Here is a 19,561-nt window from a genome sequence, read left to right on the forward strand (position 1 = left end):
AAGGCCCTTAACCCTGTCTGCTCCAGCGGCGCCGTACTATGTCTGACCCCAGCTTCCGAAACATGAACGTGAAGAAAGAATTTCCTAGTTCTGTACGTCTGTATATGTATACATGATAAATAAAGGTGTTCTATATTCTACTGTATATTATTTTCTGTAGGTGTTTGGTAACCATGGCCGTGGCTGGTGGCTGGTGGCTGGAGGTGGTCGTTCTTCGGGACCTGGTGTGGGTGCGAGAACATTTGTCACCACGTTGAGTTTCTGGTCGATTCCCCCGACACCCCCCAGGGTGTGAAGAAGGTGCTGCCATTTTCCCGAGTGTTCCACTCAGCCTTTAAATGGGGGCTGGGTGGAGGGGTAGAGGTTCCTCCTCTAACAGCTGATACCGTCCATCCTAAAAATAGCCCAGCATACCAACCACCACCAGTCACACCGAGCTTGTGGTCAGAACAGGACTAAACAGGACTGTCCTAAAAACTTCAGATCAAAACAGCACGATTTTGGAAGACAGAAGATCAGAAGATGCCGAAAATCGTCAGACCAAAAGACTGGTGAGTAAAACACACCGAACCTTCTCGTGCTTAAGAGCGCACATGCTTACTGCACAAATCCCCACGTGCTCTTCCAAACCATTCCCACACAACATACGATTATTAACCAAGTTTTATTCATAGATGATTTTAATTTCTTCTTGATTCTTCTTGTTTGTTTTCTTCTGTATCAAAAGCCAACCAGCCAAAACACTCTGGTTTGATCGCAAAAAGTACGTGACTATAAACATCCTGGTTCAGAAAGCGAAGGACGTTCAGATCGACATTCAGGACACCAAGATGATTTTAAGGTGAGAGTCGTTTCTTTTATTAAAAATAAATAAAAACAGTAGATACATTGTGTGGTTCATTACAAAGATAAAACACACTAGACGGACAGTGATTGGCTAGGGGATTGCTCATAAGTGCTGCAGTTACACCCTCTGCTGGCTGATCGATGGTGCTGCACAGAGACGGGGGATAACGGAGATCAGTGCGTGACTCTCCGTGCACGATACGGATCTCCAGGTGAAAAGTAGAGGGGGCGTGTGTTAGTCACGACCCTCCTCGGTCAGGAGTGGAGGTCTGCAGCAGTTGGGGGGAATCGGATACGACTAGATTGGATAAAAACAAAACGAACATTCTTGTTTCTCGTTTTGCAGCTGCAAAGACGACGACGACAACAACATCTACAACGAGATCGAGTTCTACGACAAGGTCCACAAAAATGTAAGTTTCTCACAGGACTTTTAAGTATGTCTGTGGGAATTTGTGCCCATTCAGTCTAAAGATGTCAGCATTCGTATTGTATGGCTCCCATCCGTCGCTGATATGGCAGGAATGTTCAGGAATAGCAGAGAACCGGAACCGGGAACCTCCACACCCTAAAACCTGGTAGATCAATTCATCAGAAGGTGGCCTCGCTTTCATCCATAAGGTGCACACGAGGTGCAAAACCGTAGCCATGAATTAAACATGTGTGGGGGGCAGATCTACCAGGTTTGTGGAAGGTGGAGGGGGCTTCCGTTTGATGGTTATTATTTTGGGCGTGTTCTGAATATTAGGGAAGGGGGAGCCTTATGTCCACTCATGTGACTAAATGTATAGATTAAAGTGACTAAATCAAGTTTGTTTGTGTCTTTAGGACTCCAGGGAGAAGGTGCACGACCGCACTATTAACCTTCTGATCAGAAAAATGAAGGACAACGTGGCCTGGCCTCGTCTCACCAAAGACACGGCGAAGGTAACGCTAACGATCTGGGTTCGAACGTGTGCCGTGTACCGTCGCTCACGATCAGGCGTCCGGGTGCTCACAGTTTCGTGGCTGGAGATCTAATATTTCAATTTCATCGTGATCTACTGTTTAACGCCGGCCTCATCATTTTCTGAATGCGCTTTAGTTGATTTGTACTGAAGGGTGCTGGACAGGTTCATGTATCTGGACAGGAGCTGCTGATACTGATTCTCAAGCAGCTTCCAAGTGTTCATCAGTAAGAGAGAATCCATATTTACACGTCATTATGTTTTATGTGGGAAAAAAAGCTGATTCGCATTTTCTTATGTTTGGATGCTTCACCTCAGCCAGCAAGTTCCAAAAGGGTTGAGGGTTCATATTTCTCCTCAGCTTCCTCCAGCGTCTCTGCGGCATTCTCACCCGAATCGAAGCGATTTTGGTTTCTTTGTGCTCGGTTGTGGCCCCATCCTAACAAACAGTGCAGGGTACAAAAGGAAAAATGCAAAACTGGCGCAAACTGGCTACTGATGAATGAAGACGTTCTAGATTGATGGTGCTCTAGGTGGGATGAGGCGTAGCTCTGGTAACAAACATGAAATTAAAGAAACAGCGGCCGCATTTCATGTCGATCATGTTGGACTGTTCGGCGTGTTGGGCACCACTGATTTGGAGACGTGGTGTATAGATGAAAGAGCGACAACCATCAAACACGTGGACCAGAACAGAGACGCAGAACCTGATTCAGTTCTGTTTTTATTTCACAGCCCGCCTGGTTATCCGTAGACTTCGATAACTGGAGGGACTGGGAACACGAGGAGGATGACGGCCGGGCCGAGTTTGAACAGTACATGGATGTAAGTACAGTAAAGATACACGGACTCTCTTTTTTACTCTCTTTTACATCTGATGTTTACTCTCTGTGTTCTGGATCCTGTTTGGTCGTTAGATGCTGAATGATATGAAGCAGAAAGGTGAGCCGCCCAGCATGGATGATCTAGACCTGGTAAGTGTCTCCAAAAAGAACTCGTCATGCAGCAGTTATAGAGGAACAATCTCGTTTAGTGACGTGTGTCTTTATTTACAGAGTGACTAACAGACTCCAAACTGTGCTGAGGTAAATATTTATATCATTTATATACATATATACTGTATATTCATATAAATAATGACAGAATTAAACTCCCCAACAGATCATTTAAAATAATAACAATAATAATATTATTACACTATTATACACCGATCAGGCTTAACATTATGACCACCTTCCTAATATTGTCTCAGCCCCCCTTCTGCAGCACTATACACTACAAACTGTGCTGCTCTGTGTATTCTGATACCTTCCTATCAGAACCAGCATGAACCTCTTCAGCAGTTTGAGCAGGTTATGCCTGCTGGGTGTATCTCTCCTCTACTCGCCGTGTGTATGTAAACTTTTGTTGTTTAAACGATAGTTTTATAATCTGGTTCATTTTATTTTTCCTCAGAGGTTCAAGATCCTGCAAGAAACGACAAATTAAAACCGATTTAATCAGAATCATTGATTTAATGTTTGATTATCAGGAAATTATTTCATTTCATTTGTTCATGTTTAATCGCTTTGATATTTTATGATAGTTTTCTATGATGCTGCTTTGTACTGGAATTTATTTATTAAACTGGTTTTGAAAGCTGACGTGTTCAGAACTTGTGCATTTGTATTATTATTCATTATTATTCATTATTATTCATTTTTATTTTATTATTATTCATTATTATTTGTTATTATTCATTATTATTTCATTATTATTTTATTATTAATTATTATTTCATTATTATTTTATCATTCATTATTATTATTCATTAGTATTCATTATTAATGATTATTATTCATTATTATTTCATTTTCATTAATTATTGTTAATTATTATTAAATATTATTCATTATTATTAATTATTATTATTTTCCCCATTTTTTAAAATTCATTATTATTCATTATTATTAATTATTATTCATTATTATTCATTATTATTCATTATTAATTATTTTTATTCATTATTCATTTTTATTAATTATTATTTAACATTACTCATTATTATTTATTATTTATTCTTATTTTTATTAATTATTATTCATTATTAATAATTATTATTATTTTATTTCAATCGACTCATTTATCCGGGTCAGGATCTCAGACAGTCCGGTTCCAACCAGAAACACAGGGTGCTGATATACGGCAGGACTTCCACCATTCACCCCCCTTTCCCCTTTGCTCTTAGACATAGCCAATTGTGTCTGTGTAGACTCCTGACACTGCTGAGATTTGAACCCAGACCTCAGCGATGGTGGGCTAGCGGAGGATTCATTTAACATTCAAATAAATTCGCTTGATTCATTCTGTTTCATCAGCGCTTTATCCTGGTCAGGGTTGCAGTGGGTCTGAATCACATGGTGAAAGGGAGGAAACACCCCAGATAGGGGGCCAGTCCATCACAGGACACACACACACACACACACACACACACACCTAGGAAGACTTTAGTATCTTCACTTATCCTGACTGGCACGACTAGGACTTGGCAGCAGTTTAGGGAAGCATGAACAAACGCTGCCATCTTTAGACTGAACAGGCACAAATTCCCACACACAAAAACACACTCCAAACTCTTGTGAGAAGCTTCTGCTGTTCTAGCTGAAGGGACTTTTAAAATGGGACGTCCAGCAAGCTCACAATCGGGTTCCGCCGTGTTCCAAGACCTGGTTTATGGGTCCCGCTGCTGAGATTCGTTTTTTTCTGTTTGGATCGCGGCCCCCGGCGAGCACGTAACCTTCGTGCAGGACTGAAAACATTTGATAAGATTGTTTGTGCAGCGAGTGACGTAACCAAGCCGCTGATCCCTGGCGGCAGAAACAAAATGTCCTGCGTACTAGTTACGGTGAAGGTGACGGGGTGAGAAGAACAACAGCCGGGTTAATCTTTAATTCTGCTCGTCAATATAATAATAATAATAATAATAATAATACATTTTATTTATAATGCACTTTACATTTGAAAACAAATCTCAAAGTGCTACAGAAAAAGAGTAATATAAAAAAATATATAACAGTAAACACTCCACAAATTATTGTTTATTTAACCAAATACACAAATATACAAACAGCAAATTATTACTAATTTTTTAGTATTCCTTTTAGCGTCCATATAAACAGGGCTAGTTTAACTGAACAAGAATTACCAGGGAACCTCCAAAAACCTGTGTGCAGAATTTACACAGCGGACAGGAGGGTTAGAAATTCCTAACTCTACATTCGGGTAGCAACGTCGCTTCACAGCAAGAAGGTCCTGGGTTCGATTCCCAGGCGGGGCGGTCCGGGTCCTTTCTGTGTGGAGTTTGCATGTTCTCCCCGGGTCTGAGCTCCGGTTTCCTTCCACAGTCCAAAAACATGCAGTCGGGTTAACTGGAGACACTGAATTGCCCTGTAGTTGTGTGTGTGTGTGTGTGTGTGTGTGTGCCCTGCGATGGACTGGCGCCCCGTCCAGGGTGTTACTGTGTGCCTTGCGCCCATTGACAACACCTCTGGGATGAATTGGAACATCTTGTGGAGGGATTCACACACACACACACACGGATTTGACATAGGAAGAGCAGCCAGCGTACAGTCAGGTGCTCACACACTTTAACACAGCAGTGTGTTGTGCATGGCTCGTAACTAGATCCCAGTAGTTGTGTTAGAGAAGCCGAACCCACTCGACAGCGTACGTAAACACCCGACGGCCTCGCGCGGCCTCGCGGACAATCAGTAACCCAGGATTTTACGAGCCAGCGTGAACAGAATGCGGGATCAGAGTGCAGGAGCTGATACAGGGAACTTTGGACGTGTTTTTCTTTGTTTTTGAAATACGTGAGCGGTGTGTGAATGCGCCGGTGTGATTCAGATACACAGACACAGCAAAGGCTTGTACTGAAGGATTCTGGGACTGACAGGGCCGCAGGGTTCTACCTGCACCGTACAGAACCACGCCGGTGTATCCGGTCATACATCAATAACACAACAGAGGGATTCAGATAGAGAGACAGACAGACAGACAGACAGACAGACAGACAGACAGATAGACTGATTGACAGACAGACAGACAGACAGATATATAGATAGATAAACAGGTAGACAAATAGACAGACAGGTAAGATAGACAAATAGACAGACAGACAGACAGACAGACAGACAGACAGACTGACCGTCCGATCGATCAATCAACAGACAGACAGGTAGACAAATAGACAGACAAATAGACTCACAGATAGACAGATAGACAGATTTCTTTACATTTAGTGGGTAGTGCTGCCACCTCATAGCATTGCGGTCCTGGGTTCCATTCTTAGGCGGGTCCTTTCTGTGTGTATTTTGCATGTTCTCCCCGTGTCAGTGTGGGTTTGCTCCGGGCGCTCCGATTTCCTCCAACAGACCAAACAGACGATGTTACGATCACGGCTGCACTGAATCATCAATCATTAAAATAACGCTGTCTGCATCGTGTCCCAAAACTTTTGCTACTTTTCTCACCTTAAAACTAAAGAACAAACAAATGTAAACAATCACTAACGTCCATCAGTCCTGTTGGTTGTACGACTGGAACGTTCATCAGTGGGGTGTGAGGTCTAATCCTCTTTCCTCCCGTGTAGAAACAGAGCTACACCTCGAGGTACGAGCGCGGTGGGCACCAGAAGGGCGGCGCCACTCTTAACGAACGACAGCGCGTAGAACAAAACCTCGTCGTCCGAGGAGAACGTCAACCAGTCCAAGATCTGCAGAAGAACCAGGGACATCAGGATACACACGACCCCGACGGCCACGCCCGTACGCTCGGCCCGGACCGCCATGCTCAGCCCCAGACCCAGACCGAACAGCGTGCCGGCGTTACGCAGCAGGCTGGCGAACGGCGTGGTGTCCATGTGCACCCACGCCGGGTCCACGCACCATCTCTGGGCTTTCTCCAGAGTCCACAGCAGGTCCACGCCCACGCCCTTCAGCAGCACGTACAAGCCCACGGCGGAGACCAGCAGGAAGGAAGTGACGCCGAGGTACGTCTGCAAACCGGCGGCGTAGATCCAGCGCTGCCGCGACAACATCTCGGCTACCACGATACCTGGCGTGGAGAGAAAGCGGCGAGTGTAACGCGACATGATTTTGCTTAAATACTAGCAACAAATACACGTCAGGAAGAGTCGCCACCTGAGACTACGCCACAGATCACCTGGTGAGGGAAGTGGGCGGCGACGTAGACGCGCGACATGCAGACCGACAGCTCGGCTAGCGCCAACAGCGTCCATAAAACCAACTGTAGGAGCCTGGAGAGAGCAAAATCACGCCATTAGCTTTAGCTTAGCATGTCAACATGATCCTGCAGAGTGTCACTGTTATTAAGTTCTTAGCTCAATGTACTTTAGCGACCAAGCTAACTAGCCGCTACCTTGCCAGTGATGTAAGGCTACAATAAACTCATATTTTCCGCGACTCAGTTGACGCACTACGTAGCCTGTTTTGGTTCTGGTTTATTTCCAGATTTGTTCTCTCAAACCTTCGCACGGTCAGTTATCCCAGAACATAAAAAGTTAGATTTTTTTCTGCTGTGGTGCCACCGTGTCTTGTCTGTAACTCACCAGTAGAGCGTGGCGGGAGGTCTCCTCTGAGCGGCGATGGCTAGCACCGACGTGACCATCACGTACCCCACCGCGGCGGAGCCCATGGCGTGACCGGAGGGGCTTCCTTCAGGGAACAAAGCAGAGAGAGACACGCATCAACTTCAGCATGAGCAAACTCTTTATAGACATGAAGAAAAGCCCTGACCTTAGCCTCACTCAACAGCTCTGGGATGAACCGGAACATCGACTGATCAATCAGTGCCCAGCCACAAGCTCACGGTCGGGCGTCCAAATACTTTCGGCCATACAGTGTATGTGAACAACATAGTGGTTTGTTCACCCTATATAGTGCACTGTTATAAAATGTCCTTCATTGGTGGTTATCTGTGATCATCGTGACGACGTAGGTGTGTTTTGGGAGATCAGGGGAGACATGCTAAGCTCCATGCAACCCACCACCACCACCAGCACTCGAGCAGGCACCTGGACCGGCTCGGAGATCACACATCACAGCAGTGGTATGATGAGACCCTGTCCAACCTCCCCTCCCTCAAACATGACCGATTGTGTTTGTGTGGACGCTCGGCAGTGTGGGCGGGTCCGCTGGGATTGGCGGGATGTGCCGGCGCCCGTGTTTTACTCTTCATTTAAAGAGAATCTTTTATGATTTTACGTTTAGATTCGGTTGCGTTTTGCTTATCGCTGCTCCTCATGTGCTGTATTTAATCACGATAAGCCCAGAAGCATGAATGAATTCATCGGAAAGGTCAAAGGTCGGAGCATTATTGAGTAATACGATCGTACGGCGTTCATTCGGGTTAATATCGGTTCAGTACGAAGATAACGCGGCGGTCTGGTACACGCGTGATCAGTGACGTAACCGCGCACGGCTTTAAACGAAGGACCTGACGGAGCGGTACGGATCAGTAAAGTTCAGAATGATACCTGGTCCGGTCTCACAGGTGATGGGAAGCTGTCTGAGAGCGGGCGCGGCCTCGGCACCGTAAAACCCGGTCTCACGTACCCACCAGTACGGCCTCTCTCCGAACAGAACCCTGCAAACACATCACAGCGTTAACCTGACATCTCAGCTTCAGCATGCGTTTACATGTCTGGTGCTTATTAGCTTTAGCTTAGCACGTCAACGTCGTCTCCAGATCCTGCAGGATGTCACTCTTATTATTTTCAAGCTAACTAGCCACTACCTATTATGAGTACAGTTAAATTTCTTTGCAGTTAGCTGAAACTCGACTGACGCGCTGATTTGACGCACTGTTTAGTACGACTGTACGCAGCTGTGTTTTACTTCACCAGATATTTCGGCTAACGTTAAATAAACATTATGGAGAAGCTTTTATCCAAAGCGACTTACAGTATACTGTTACAGCAATTGAGGGTTAAGGGCCATGCCCAAGGGCCCAACAGTGACAACCTGGCAGTGCTGGGGCTTGAACCAGCGACCTGGATTACTAGCCCAGTAACTTAACCACTAGACTACAACTGAAATAGGAGGGCTGCACGGTTCAAGGTGGTAAATGACCAAAGATTGACAGGGACTCATTTCTTGCTCTTGGATGGCAGAAGCTTCAGTCAGAAAGGCTGCACAACTGAAGGAGTTGCAGTGCATCCATGGAATATTAATTACAAATATTAATTAAACTGGTGCAAAAATCATTGGCACTACAGAGAGCTCGGGGACGGGGGGTAGTGACGTTCCTCGTAATCATTGGCTCTGTTGATCAAGCTTGGTGGGAGCCGGTTGATGGAATTATTGTGATTGATCACTAGTCTTGTGGGAGTGGTCTCTTCCAGGATGACAGTGGCCCTTTAGTAAACAAGAGACGGTGATCAGTAAATAGTTAAATACTGATACGTCTCTCAATATCTCCAAATCTCAACTCAAATAAAGATGTCTGGGACTTCAGAGCACCAGGGTGCAGCTCTCTCGACGACTATTCCCTTCAGTGTCACTCATTAGAGTGAACATCTAACATCTAACATCAGAACATCTCAGATCTGTTCCCAGCTAAACAAACCCCTCCTGTAACCGATCGATCGATCGTTGAATCCGATTAACACCAAATTCAGAGCGTCAGAGCGTCTTACCACTTTAGGACCATGTTGAGCCAGTCTCCGAGCACGGCCACCCAGATGAGCCTGACGCCCACGTCCCTCTTCAGGTGGAACCAAACGGGGAAGAAGATGAAGAAGGTGGTGTGGAGATCAGCCACAGAGGAGATCCGCTGGAACCAGCTTTCGTAGGCGCTGAACTCTGACTGCAGACGGATGGCCAGACTCACCCCCCAACTGTGGAGCAGATCCATAACTCTACACGACGAGCGCGGCGGGGTGGTGGTGCTGGTGGTGCTGGTGGTGGTGTTGGTGGTGCAGATGATCTGGACTGAAGCGAGCAAAACTAACCGCTAACCTCTTTTTTGGATCTGGATGCCCCCCTCTCCTCCTCCTGCTGGACTTTACTCAAGGCTGGACGGTCGTGTTTGCACGGCTGCTGCCACATCCAGGAGACTTCAGGGTCCATGACCTTTCCACTTATTGTGATGCTGAGGGGGGTCAGAGCTGATAACAAACACGGTCCGTTCAATAATCGCTCATGACGCAGAGCGTTACGTCGTCAGCGTAATCAGGCTACGTACGTGTAGAATAGTGGACACTTCGCTTTCATCAGCGCGTACAAACTGTGTGTCCTCGTGAACTAAACAGATACAGAGGGTACCCGGACCGCTCAACCTTCTTGCTTTGAGGGACAGTGCTACCCACCGAGCCACCGTGCCGCCCGAATTCACAAAATCCCTTCACCATGTTTATCTGGATGACTGAGATCGTTCCTCATTAAATCAGCTTATTTTTCTTAATAATATAAATAAAACAACATGTTAATAAAGGATAAATCAGCTTTTCAGATTTAGCCTGCGAGCTTAAACCGTGTGGCCTGATTAGTGGAATTCGTGGTGAGTCTGACCCCCCCGGTCGTACCTGCCCTCCTGCCCTCCCCCCGGTCGTACCTGCCCCTCCTCGGCTTGTTTGTGTTCCAGCTCCTGTCCACAAACACGCTGGTAACTGTTCACCCCCTCAGCAGCAGTTTATTACACATGAGCAAGGTCCAAAGATCGGCGTTGTCCATGCGTTCTGCTGCTGCTCCTCTGATATAAAGACCGGCGCTGGAACCTCTGAGGTTATCACATCTCAGAGCTTCTTCAGTAAAGCTGAACCACGATGAGCGCCGCGCTGATGGACGCCGTGCACGGCTACGGCGTGAGCACCACGCAGTACCTGCAGACCCACTACAGAGACGCCCAGGGCTGGTTCCTCTTCGTCTCCTTCGCCGCAGACCTGCGCAACACCTTCTTCATCTTCTTCCCCATCTGGTTCCACCTCAGGGAATCCGTGGGCATCAAGCTCATCTGGGTGGCTGTGGTGGGAGACTGGCTCAACCTGGTCTTCAAATGGTACGTCCCAGTGGGCATCACTTTTATTTATTTATGAGATTTACTACATTATTGTAAATTAAATACACTAAACAAAGAAAAAACTATTCAATTAAATACTTTAAAATATAGAAACATATAATGTACTTAAGATGTCCTTTAAAAATATATTTACATTATTTATATATCATTAAAATAAAAATAAAACAATACTTTTTTTCAACTTGTTGGTAGTGATAATTAATTCATTACACATTTATATAAAATATATAAATTACAAAACATATAAAATATACTTATTAAGAAAAAATTATATATTCATTAAAAATGACATTTATTAAAAAGGGACATATTAATTATAAATTATTTATTTATTAAGGAAGATAGATTCATTATCAATTCTATATGTATTAATACAAATATTTATTAATTATAAATTATATATTTATTATAAACCTATTTATTAATTATAAATTATATATTTATTAAGAAAAAATATTGATTCATTATTAATTATATATTTATTACAAAATATTTATTATAAATTAAATATTTATTACAAACATATTTAATTATATATTCATTACAAAAATATGTATTAATTATAAATTATATGTTTATTAAGAAAAATATGTATTATTTATAAATTATATATTTATTAAGAAAATATATGACATGATGTAGAAAAATGACTTGAGTATTTGAGATTTGAGTAAGATTTTAATGAAAGTTTTATTGAATTATATTTTATGTAAAGGATTCTGTTTGGCGAGCGCCCGTACTGGTGGGTCCACGAGACACCCTACTACACCAACGCATCTGTACCTCACATTCAGCAGTTCCCCATGACCTGTGAGACGGGACCAGGTACGTCGACCGATACAGACCCATAAAGCACCTTTACCCAGGGATTAGTACTCATGAGGATATCAGTGCTGTCTGAACTAATCACAATCACGATGTTCTTGGCTGATACAGGTAGCCCATCGGGTCACGCTATGGGTGCGGCTGGAGTCTACTACGCCATGGTCACCTCCATCCTCGCCATCCTGCTCAGCAAGAAGCAGACGTCACCCACCAAAGGGCTGTAAGTATCAGACATCCTCATGTTATGAGAGATATTAATCCCGGCATGGATCGGCTGTGTCTGAGGGAAGGGGTCCAGGGTACGTCTGCCCTGTTGAGCTGGACCCGTCATGACCTCATGATCTGTCTCCATCAGGTACTTGCGTGGAACCCTCTGGACTCTGTTTTGGACCGTCCAGATTTGCGTCTGCCTCTCCAGGGTCTTCATCGCTGCCCACTTCCCTCATCAGGTCATCGCTGGAGTTATTACAGGTCAGTAAGAGGTCTCCTGGTTGGCACATGGCCAGGAGTCCAGGAGAGTGTAATTAGCTCTGCTCTGTGTCTAAGAGGGTTGGATTCAGGTCTCATCTGCTGATCGCACCAACAATCTTGAGAATCTATAACCTGTGGTGCACATAAGGGGACACTGAGTGGCTGGCTTTAGATGGCTCGGAGGAAGCACATGCTTGCCGTTACCTTCCTAGAACTGTAGCGGTCATGCTTTGGTAGTGTGTAGGAACGCCAATGCCTGTGCACATTCCAATGGACCTGGGTTTCATCCCACACAGTTTCCTGCCGCCTCCTGAAAACATACCAGATGGTAGATTGGCTCCTCATAAGGAGTAACAGCGTGTGATGCCTTGTAATAGACAGGTACCTGTCCATGGTGTCTACATGCTTTGCTTCCAGAGTTTCAGCAATTAAGATGTTGAGGTTCCAGTGGGCTCCAGTGGGTCAACAAATGATCTGGTAACACAGGACCCAAGGCTCGTTCACTCATCCAGTAACCGTCGCTGTTTTTTGGGGGGCACCTTAAGTAAACAAACGTTCATACAGACACTTGGGGAACACAGATCCCCAAGATCTTGGTGATGTGAGGCACTCACACTTCCTGCTGATCCATCGTTAGCCATTTTCGGACAACGTGGACCAGGTTCCGTCCAGTTTGGTAAACACTCAACAGGAGGCTCTTCTAACCTTCCTTCTCCTTCTCACAGGTATGATCGTGGCTGAAGTCTTCAACAGACAGCGCTGGATCTACCAAGCCAGCCTGCAGAGGTACTTCAACATCACACTGTTCCTCCTCACCTTCGCCGTGGGCTTCTACGTCCTCCTGAAAGCCGTAGGCGTGGACCTGCTGTGGACTCTGGAAAAAGCCCAAAAGTGGTGCACCAACCCCGCCTGGGTGCACATGGACACCACGCCGTTCGCCAGCCTGCTGCGCAACATGGGCACGCTGTTCGGCCTGGGCCTGGGCCTGCACTCGCCGCTCTACACCGAGAGCAAGAAGAGCAGCAGCGCCCCCTTCAGGATAGGCAGCGTCCTCACCACCCTGCTGCTGCTGCATCTGTTCGACTCCATCAAGCCGCCCACGCACACGGCCGCCCTCTTCTACCTGCTGTCGTTCTGCAAGAGCGCCGCCGTGCCGCTGGTCACCGTCAGCATCATCCCGTACTGCGTCTCGGGGGCTCTGAGTTTACCCAGCAAGAAACGGCTCTGAGAGAGCACCAGGAAGGTTCAGACCAACACGGTTCAGACGTGAGCAGGGGTCTTCAGGTTCAGGTTCTCACGCCGGATCTTGAGGCGAAGTTTGTGGTTTTCATTCACGGTTAGAAGAAGCAGGTCTGGAGCTCTGTACGATTTACTGCTCATGATTACGGCGCACTGAGAACTGGCTCAGCGTCCGGTCCGTATAGATGAGAACTGAAATGTAGAACTTTACGACTGAGATAAAGAAGAGCGTTTGTCCAAACAAGATCCAGGAGAAACTTCTGCCTTCATCTCAGGATTCCTTATTATTATTATTATTATTATTTCTGTTATCTATGCTTGTATGCTTCTTTAGAATTCTATTTTTGTGAGAATTGTTATTTTTAATAAAACATTTCAAAAAAGATTTACAGCTGTCGTTTCTTTATCTGGATTGTTGATCTGTCCATTTTATCAGCTCCACTTACCATATAGAAGCACTTTGTAGTTCTACAATTACTGACTGTAGTCCATCTGTTTCTGTACATGCTTTGTTACCCCCCTTTCACCCTGTTCTTCAATGGTCAGGACCCCCACAGAGCAGGTATTATTTAGGTGGTGGATGATTGGTGGTGTGTTAGTGTGTGTTGTGCTGGTATGAGTGGATTTTTAAATACCGTGTCCACTCACTGTCCACTCTATCAGACACTCCTACCTAGTCGGTCCACCTTGTAGATGTAAACGTGTCTGGAACGTGTCTGGAGGGTCACTCTATGCTATTCCACGATCGCCCGACGCTCGTATGTGTGATTCAGTCAGCCAGCAGGGGTCGCATTTGCAGCAGAAATGATAAACCCTATTGCATCTCTCCCTCAGGCACAGCCAGTCGTGCCTCAATTATGTATTGTGTTCTATTTGCATGATGATTCAAGGCTTGAATTATTATTCTAGCCTCAATCAGGCGACAATATACAAGTCGGAATTTATTAAATACATGTTAGAAACATTTATTATTACAATAAAACATGATAAACGATTTATTATCCAACAATCAGGTACATTAACCCCAGCGGTTGTGGAAACACATTCAGTCCAGTCGAAGCTTTTATTGGCTGTTTGTGCAGCGACCACACCCGGATTCACTCCTCTTTCGGCGTGATTTGACGGCAGCGCTCCTGCAGTAGAGCTTCGACCTCGGCTCTCTTCACCAGGCTGTTGGCTTTGCCCTGAAAGCGCCCGTTCTTCGCGGCACCTTTGCCCTGCAGCAGCTCCGAAACTCTGCACGTGAACACGAGACGCAGCAGATTCAGTGTAAAGGAAAATCCTGGCATATAATAGAATAAAATCTGTAAATACTGTGCCGTAGCAGTTCAGCCTGACGGTTATTTGGCTCACCGTGGTCCCAGTTCTGTTAGAACGTTCTCCGGCCCCGCCAGCAGGAACAGTCCGGGTCCCTTCTCCTCCCCCACGGTCAGAAAAATAACCGTGTCCTGTACATAACCACCACGGTCAGTTAGTCACCGAGTCAGTAAGAAGCTTCACTGAGGCGACATGAGAACATCTTGGGCATTTTGACTAACTGAATTGCCGTAGGATCGCTAGGACGCCTCATAGACACGCCCCCTCAGACACGTGCGCAGTACCCGACTGCTTCTTTTCACCCGCACGAGTCGAGTTCATATGCGGATCAGCCTTGTGTACGGAGAGCAGCGGCATCAAGTGCAGCGCCATCAATCAGCCAGCAGAGGTCGTAATGCGCTCAGTAATCCGGCTTCCACAGCCAACCGTTGTTCATGTAGGCGCCCAGCCCAGCCGGACGAGATTCAAACCGACGAGTTCTGGTCAGCTCTGGTGTGCTAGCGTGTTTTTCGCGGCCCGTGAGGTAGTGCCTTATTAATAAATGCTGCAGTTACGCCCCCTGCTGGCGGATCGATGGCGCTGCACAGAGACTAAGCACAATGTGTGACTCTCCGTGCGCAATACGGATCTCCATATGAAGAAGCGATCGGTTTCGCACACGTGATTAAAACTCACCTGAAAGCCGATCTCGTTAGCGATGATGTTCATAAACTCGTTGTCGCCGTCTTTGCTACGAGAGGAGACAGAACAAACGGTGAGACCACGGCGGGTTGATTAGCTGTCCGCTCTCGGACACGCACTCTCCGGACTCTCACCTGTGCAGGGTGAAGAAGTTGCCCCGGTCTGCCCGGCTCTTGAAGTTCTGTGCTATCAGAACCGCCATGTCTCTGAGAACAGCGAGGTTGCTCTGCACGGTAAACGTTAGCGTTACAGACGGCGGGTACAGTCTCTGAACCCAAGCGTTATCTGGGTCGAGGGTCTCACCTTCTGCAGGCGCTTCACCGTCTTCTGCAGCTTGTCCACGGCGTCCACGTGCTCGTCTGGACCGGTTCTGAAACACAGACAGACAGACAGACAGACAGACAGACAGACAGGGATTGATTGATATGCGGTCCCGCTAACATAAATAAATGATTTTTTTGATGCCACAGTTGGACTGGGTGCTGGTTCTGCCCATGAGCCTCCCAGTTTGATTCTTACACTGAGCTCGGTGCATAATCATGCTGGAAGAAACCAAGCAATAAAGAGAGACTCATGGGCAGAATCAGTACCCAGTCCAACTGTGGCATCAAAAAAATCATTGATTTATATTAGAAGGACCATATTTATGCCAAAATACACCCAAAAATCACAAATACACCCCTAGAATCAGCTCAGAACTGTCAGTACAGGATTTTTTATGATGTATTTTTTTACCCTGACCCTCTGGGCACAGTAGAATTCCGGATACCCTCTTGACGGTATGTGTTTATGTCCTGGGTTCGATTCCCAGCTGGAGCCCTGTATGTGTAGAGTTTGCATGGGTTTCCTCCCACAGTACAGTGTGCTTATGTGTGTATGCCGCCCAGTCCAGGGTGTTTATGTTTACCTTGCGCCCACTGAGAGCCGAAATAGGCTCCAGCACCCCCGCGACCCTGATCATTATAAGCAGAGTGAAGAAGAACTTACTTCAGGAGGGACGTGAGGGACTTTTCTGTGCTGTAGCTCCTCTCTGTGTATTTCAGGACTCTGTTCCCGGCTATAAAGATGAGGTTGGTCTTGTTCTTCTTCCCCTTCTCTGTGCCCAGAATCTTAATAAGCTGATTATAGAGCAAACACGACCGTGTGAGGTCTTGTGCAAAAGTTTAAAGCCCCCTCTTTAAATGCTGTGTTCGGTTGACTTTCTAATGCAAAATGTGGCATGTGCAGGATCTAACATTTTAAAAAAATAGAAATTATGTGACAAATTAAAGGTAAATCAATAAATATCAATCAATCAGTATTGGGCACTCGGGTGGCGCTACAGTTTTACATGCTGGCACACAACTGCAAGCTGACCCAAAGCAATAACTAAATCAATTCTGACCTGTAGATGACTAAGATTGGACACGTGGGTCCCGCAGCACATGTTGGCATCCACACCCTCAATATCGATGATCCTAACAGGTCCAGCGTGGTCGTCTGGAAGACCTCGGCTCCTCACCTGTTAAAAACAAACTTCAGCTCATTTCTCCCACAATTTTTTCTTACTTAGAGCTGCTAATATCAGAAGATCATTCTGAACCTTCTCCACGGCCGGATCGCCCAGAGAGAGGAGGCTCACGGTGACCGGGACGTGAGCCCGGATCTTCTCGTTCACCGCCGCCTCCAGGGCTTCCGTCTGTCCCGGCTTCACGGAGGCCGTGTCCAGCTCGATGCTGCTGCGCTGCCGGCCCAGCTCCCTGCGGCACAACGTTTTTCGGCACACAGTGACAGTCAAGTAATAGGCAATCAGCAACTGACTTCACTTAGGTCAGTCATACAAATACAGGAAAATAAAGGAGAGTTAAAAAAAACCATTGATCTTAGTTGTTAAGGAATCAATAATAATAATGATAATAATAATGATAATAATAATGATTTTTTATCTACTTACCATGAGGTAGTTTTATATCCAAACATCATGTCTGCCAGCGCAGTGATTAGATGTTGCCCTGGTCATGAAAAAGAGACGATAAAATATAAATAGCAGAGTCACCGTGCACAGAAGGATCATCTGATCTGATTTTACATCTGATTGTTTGTTGTTTTGTGTATAATAAACTTCCCACTGGTCATAAAATAAAATTTGAATTAAAACAGTGCTGCAATAAGCTTATTATCTTTTATATACATCTCTTAAAACCAACAAAGACTTTAATGAAGTACTGATGTAATTAATGCGTGGTGTATAAAACATTTTGCTGTAAATAATGAAGAAATGCAGTAATGTTCAATATCAGGGGTCGTTTTGAAGACAGAACGTTACTATAAGGACGTTCCTAATAATGAACAGTGCATGCTGTGTGCTCACCTGAATGCTGCTGCATGTGATCGAACCTGCGCTCCCAGTCCACCTTGAGTCGAACCTCACGACCTCCCTCGAACTCAGAGCCGATGAAATGCACCGCCTCCGCTCCCTGCCTCAGGACTCGCACCACGGCTAAATCCTCGATGGTCCCGCGGTCATCCGGCTGCGGCACAGTTCATAACACGGGTCACCTCAGGACACGGGTCACATCATAACACGGGTCACCTCAGGACACGGGTCACATCATAACACGGGTCACCTCAGGACACGGGTCACATCATAACACGGGTCACATCATAACACGGGTCACATCATAACACGGGTCACCTCAGGACACGGGTCACATCATAACACGGGTCACATCATAACACGGGTCACCTCAGGACACGGGTCAATCCAATGTTTCACCAGTTTCTTGGTCAGCTGGACACGTTTGCTTAGTAAAACGGGAGCCATATAAATACTATACCAATAAAATACTACAGCAGAAATTATCACCTCACCTGTCCGCCTCCCTCAGGGAAAAGAATCGTGTCCTTCAGTATCACCTCGTATCCCTTTACTTTCTCTTTCTTGCCATTGTTCTCTAGTTTCAGTTCGGCAGGAGAGCAGGACACCACCGTGGTGACAAACTAAATCAATTACAAACAAACACAAGTGGGTGTTTATAAGATGTACCTGTATTATTATTTATATAATTAATCCCTTGAGTTTATTGATCATCATGTGTTTTTTAATCTGAAATGACAACAGATCCATGGTAACAGATTAAATAAAGTCACGTTTTTTAATTAAATCTCATAAATCACTGTGTGTGATGCTGCTGAATGCATTACGATTAAGTACATAATTCAAGGGGCTTGAACCGGCAACTTTCTGATTATTAGTTCAGTACCTAATCCGTTGATTACCGCCCCGAGGACGAGGGCTCACACATACACACACACACACAAACATACTCATAAACACACATACAAACACATACACATATACAAACATTGTGGAGTGTACACACACAAACACACAACACAGAATCATACACACACCCACACACATATACAAACATACTGTGGAATATACACACATACAAACACACACACACACACACACACACAAACACACACAAATGCATACACGACAACCATACACACATACAAACACACAAATATCCATAAACACCTGCACATAAAAACACAAATATATATATATATATATACGTATATACACACACAACATACACACACATAACACAAAATCATACACACACCCACACACATACCCACAAACACCCATAAGCACACATTCAAACACACACACAAATGCATGCACAACACACACAACATACACACACACACACACAAATAAACACACACAACATACACACACACACAAATAAACACACACAAACACACACACACACAAATGCATGCACATACAAACACAACAGACACACATCACACAAACACACACTTTAATAGATATTTAATAGACGTCTAATCTAATGTTAATAAAAGCATTAAAATATATTTAGATGAGACTGAGTAGAATGTTTAGTTCTAGTTTCGCTCACATGCTACAGAACCTTTAATCTGACAGCTCCTGCAGCCCGATTCATTTAGCTTCAACAAGCTAACTACTCCTCTAACTAAACTACACTACTAACTAAACTACTCTTATTTAACCTAATGATGTTTAATAAATATATACACATATAAAATCACATACTTCTGTCATGTAACTGTTCCTCTGGCACTGAAACGCCATGATCTTCTCTCATACACATTTAGCTACAGAGACAGAAGCTAACGAG

General features: G+C 45.2%; 4 protein-coding genes across 4 annotated transcripts; 2 read left to right on the forward strand and 2 right to left on the reverse strand.

The window, feature by feature from the left end:
* Positions 1-229: 229 nt before the first annotated feature.
* On the forward strand, positions 230-3,436 carry ptges3l (prostaglandin E synthase 3 like). Its single transcript, XM_063003462.1, has 8 exons — positions 230-551; positions 728-841; positions 1,193-1,259; positions 1,675-1,773; positions 2,529-2,618; positions 2,711-2,767; positions 2,849-2,878; positions 3,249-3,436. Exons 1-7 carry the CDS (start codon positions 523-525, stop codon positions 2,855-2,857), a joined length of 465 nt encoding a protein of 154 aa, XP_062859532.1. The 5' UTR covers positions 230-522; the 3' UTR covers positions 2,858-2,878; positions 3,249-3,436.
* Positions 3,437-4,857: 1,421 nt separating this feature from the next.
* On the reverse strand, positions 4,858-9,900 carry g6pc1a.1 (glucose-6-phosphatase catalytic subunit 1a, tandem duplicate 1). The gene is made up of 5 exons (XM_063002636.1): positions 9,490-9,900; positions 8,329-8,438; positions 7,402-7,507; positions 6,974-7,089; positions 4,858-6,887 (listed from the first exon to the last, which is right to left on the reverse strand). The coding sequence occupies exons 1-5, from the start codon at positions 9,705-9,707 to the stop codon at positions 6,400-6,402; spliced, it is 1,038 nt and encodes a 345-aa protein (XP_062858706.1). The 5' UTR covers positions 9,708-9,900; the 3' UTR covers positions 4,858-6,399.
* A 665-nt stretch (positions 9,901-10,565) lies between these two features.
* Positions 10,566-13,791, forward strand: g6pc1a.2 (glucose-6-phosphatase catalytic subunit 1a, tandem duplicate 2). The gene is made up of 5 exons (XM_063002635.1): positions 10,566-10,850; positions 11,587-11,696; positions 11,808-11,916; positions 12,052-12,167; positions 12,893-13,791. Exons 1-5 carry the CDS (start codon positions 10,618-10,620, stop codon positions 13,393-13,395), a joined length of 1,071 nt encoding a protein of 356 aa, XP_062858705.1. The 5' UTR covers positions 10,566-10,617; the 3' UTR covers positions 13,396-13,791.
* A 555-nt stretch (positions 13,792-14,346) lies between these two features.
* aarsd1 (alanyl-tRNA synthetase domain containing 1) lies at positions 14,347-19,561 on the reverse strand. Its single transcript, XM_063003463.1, has 12 exons — positions 19,477-19,561; positions 18,255-18,383; positions 17,755-17,914; positions 17,338-17,395; positions 16,987-17,143; positions 16,789-16,905; positions 16,392-16,522; positions 15,708-15,774; positions 15,539-15,630; positions 15,399-15,453; positions 14,760-14,854; positions 14,347-14,642 (listed from the first exon to the last, which is right to left on the reverse strand). The coding sequence occupies exons 1-12, from the start codon at positions 19,513-19,515 to the stop codon at positions 14,504-14,506; spliced, it is 1,239 nt and encodes a 412-aa protein (XP_062859533.1). The 5' UTR covers positions 19,516-19,561; the 3' UTR covers positions 14,347-14,503.

Source organism: Trichomycterus rosablanca, chromosome 10 (genome assembly GCF_030014385.1).
Source record: "Trichomycterus rosablanca isolate fTriRos1 chromosome 10, fTriRos1.hap1, whole genome shotgun sequence".
Lineage (NCBI taxonomy): Eukaryota > Metazoa > Chordata > Actinopteri > Siluriformes > Trichomycteridae > Trichomycterus > Trichomycterus rosablanca.

Bases quoted from the DNA above. Each gene is read 5' to 3' on its own strand.
- ptges3l (XM_063003462.1), top strand. From the start codon at position 523: ATGCCGAAAATCGTCAGACCAAAAGACTG. The intron at 1,774-2,528 runs GTAACGCTAACG...TTTATTTCACAG, and splicing joins TCACCAAAGACACGGCGAAG to CCCGCCTGGTTATCCGTAGA. The intron at 2,619-2,710 runs GTAAGTACAGTA...TTTGGTCGTTAG, and splicing joins AGTTTGAACAGTACATGGAT to ATGCTGAATGATATGAAGCA.
- g6pc1a.1 (XM_063002636.1), bottom strand. From the start codon at position 9,707: ATGGATCTGCTCCACAGTTGGGGGGTGAGTCTGGCCATCCGTCTGCAG. The intron at 8,439-9,489 runs GTAAGACGCTCT...ATGTGTTTGCAG, and splicing joins CTCAACATGGTCCTAAAGTG to GGTTCTGTTCGGAGAGAGGC. The intron at 7,508-8,328 runs GTATCATTCTGA...TGTTCCCTGAAG, and splicing joins CACCTGTGAGACCGGACCAG to GAAGCCCCTCCGGTCACGCC.
- g6pc1a.2 (XM_063002635.1), top strand. From the start codon at position 10,618: ATGAGCGCCGCGCTGATGGACGCCGTGCACGGCTACGGCGTGAGCACC. The intron at 10,851-11,586 runs GTACGTCCCAGT...TTTTATGTAAAG, and splicing joins CTCAACCTGGTCTTCAAATG to GATTCTGTTTGGCGAGCGCC. The intron at 12,168-12,892 runs GTCAGTAAGAGG...TCCTTCTCACAG, and splicing joins CATCGCTGGAGTTATTACAG to GTATGATCGTGGCTGAAGTC.
- aarsd1 (XM_063003463.1), bottom strand. From the start codon at position 19,515: ATGGCGTTTCAGTGCCAGAGGAACAGTTACATGACAGAA. The intron at 15,631-15,707 runs GTGAGACCCTCG...TTTACCGTGCAG, and splicing joins CGGTGAAGCGCCTGCAGAAG to AGCAACCTCGCTGTTCTCAG. The intron at 14,643-14,759 runs GTGAGCCAAATA...GTTCACGTGCAG, and splicing joins CTAACAGAACTGGGACCACG to AGTTTCGGAGCTGCTGCAGG.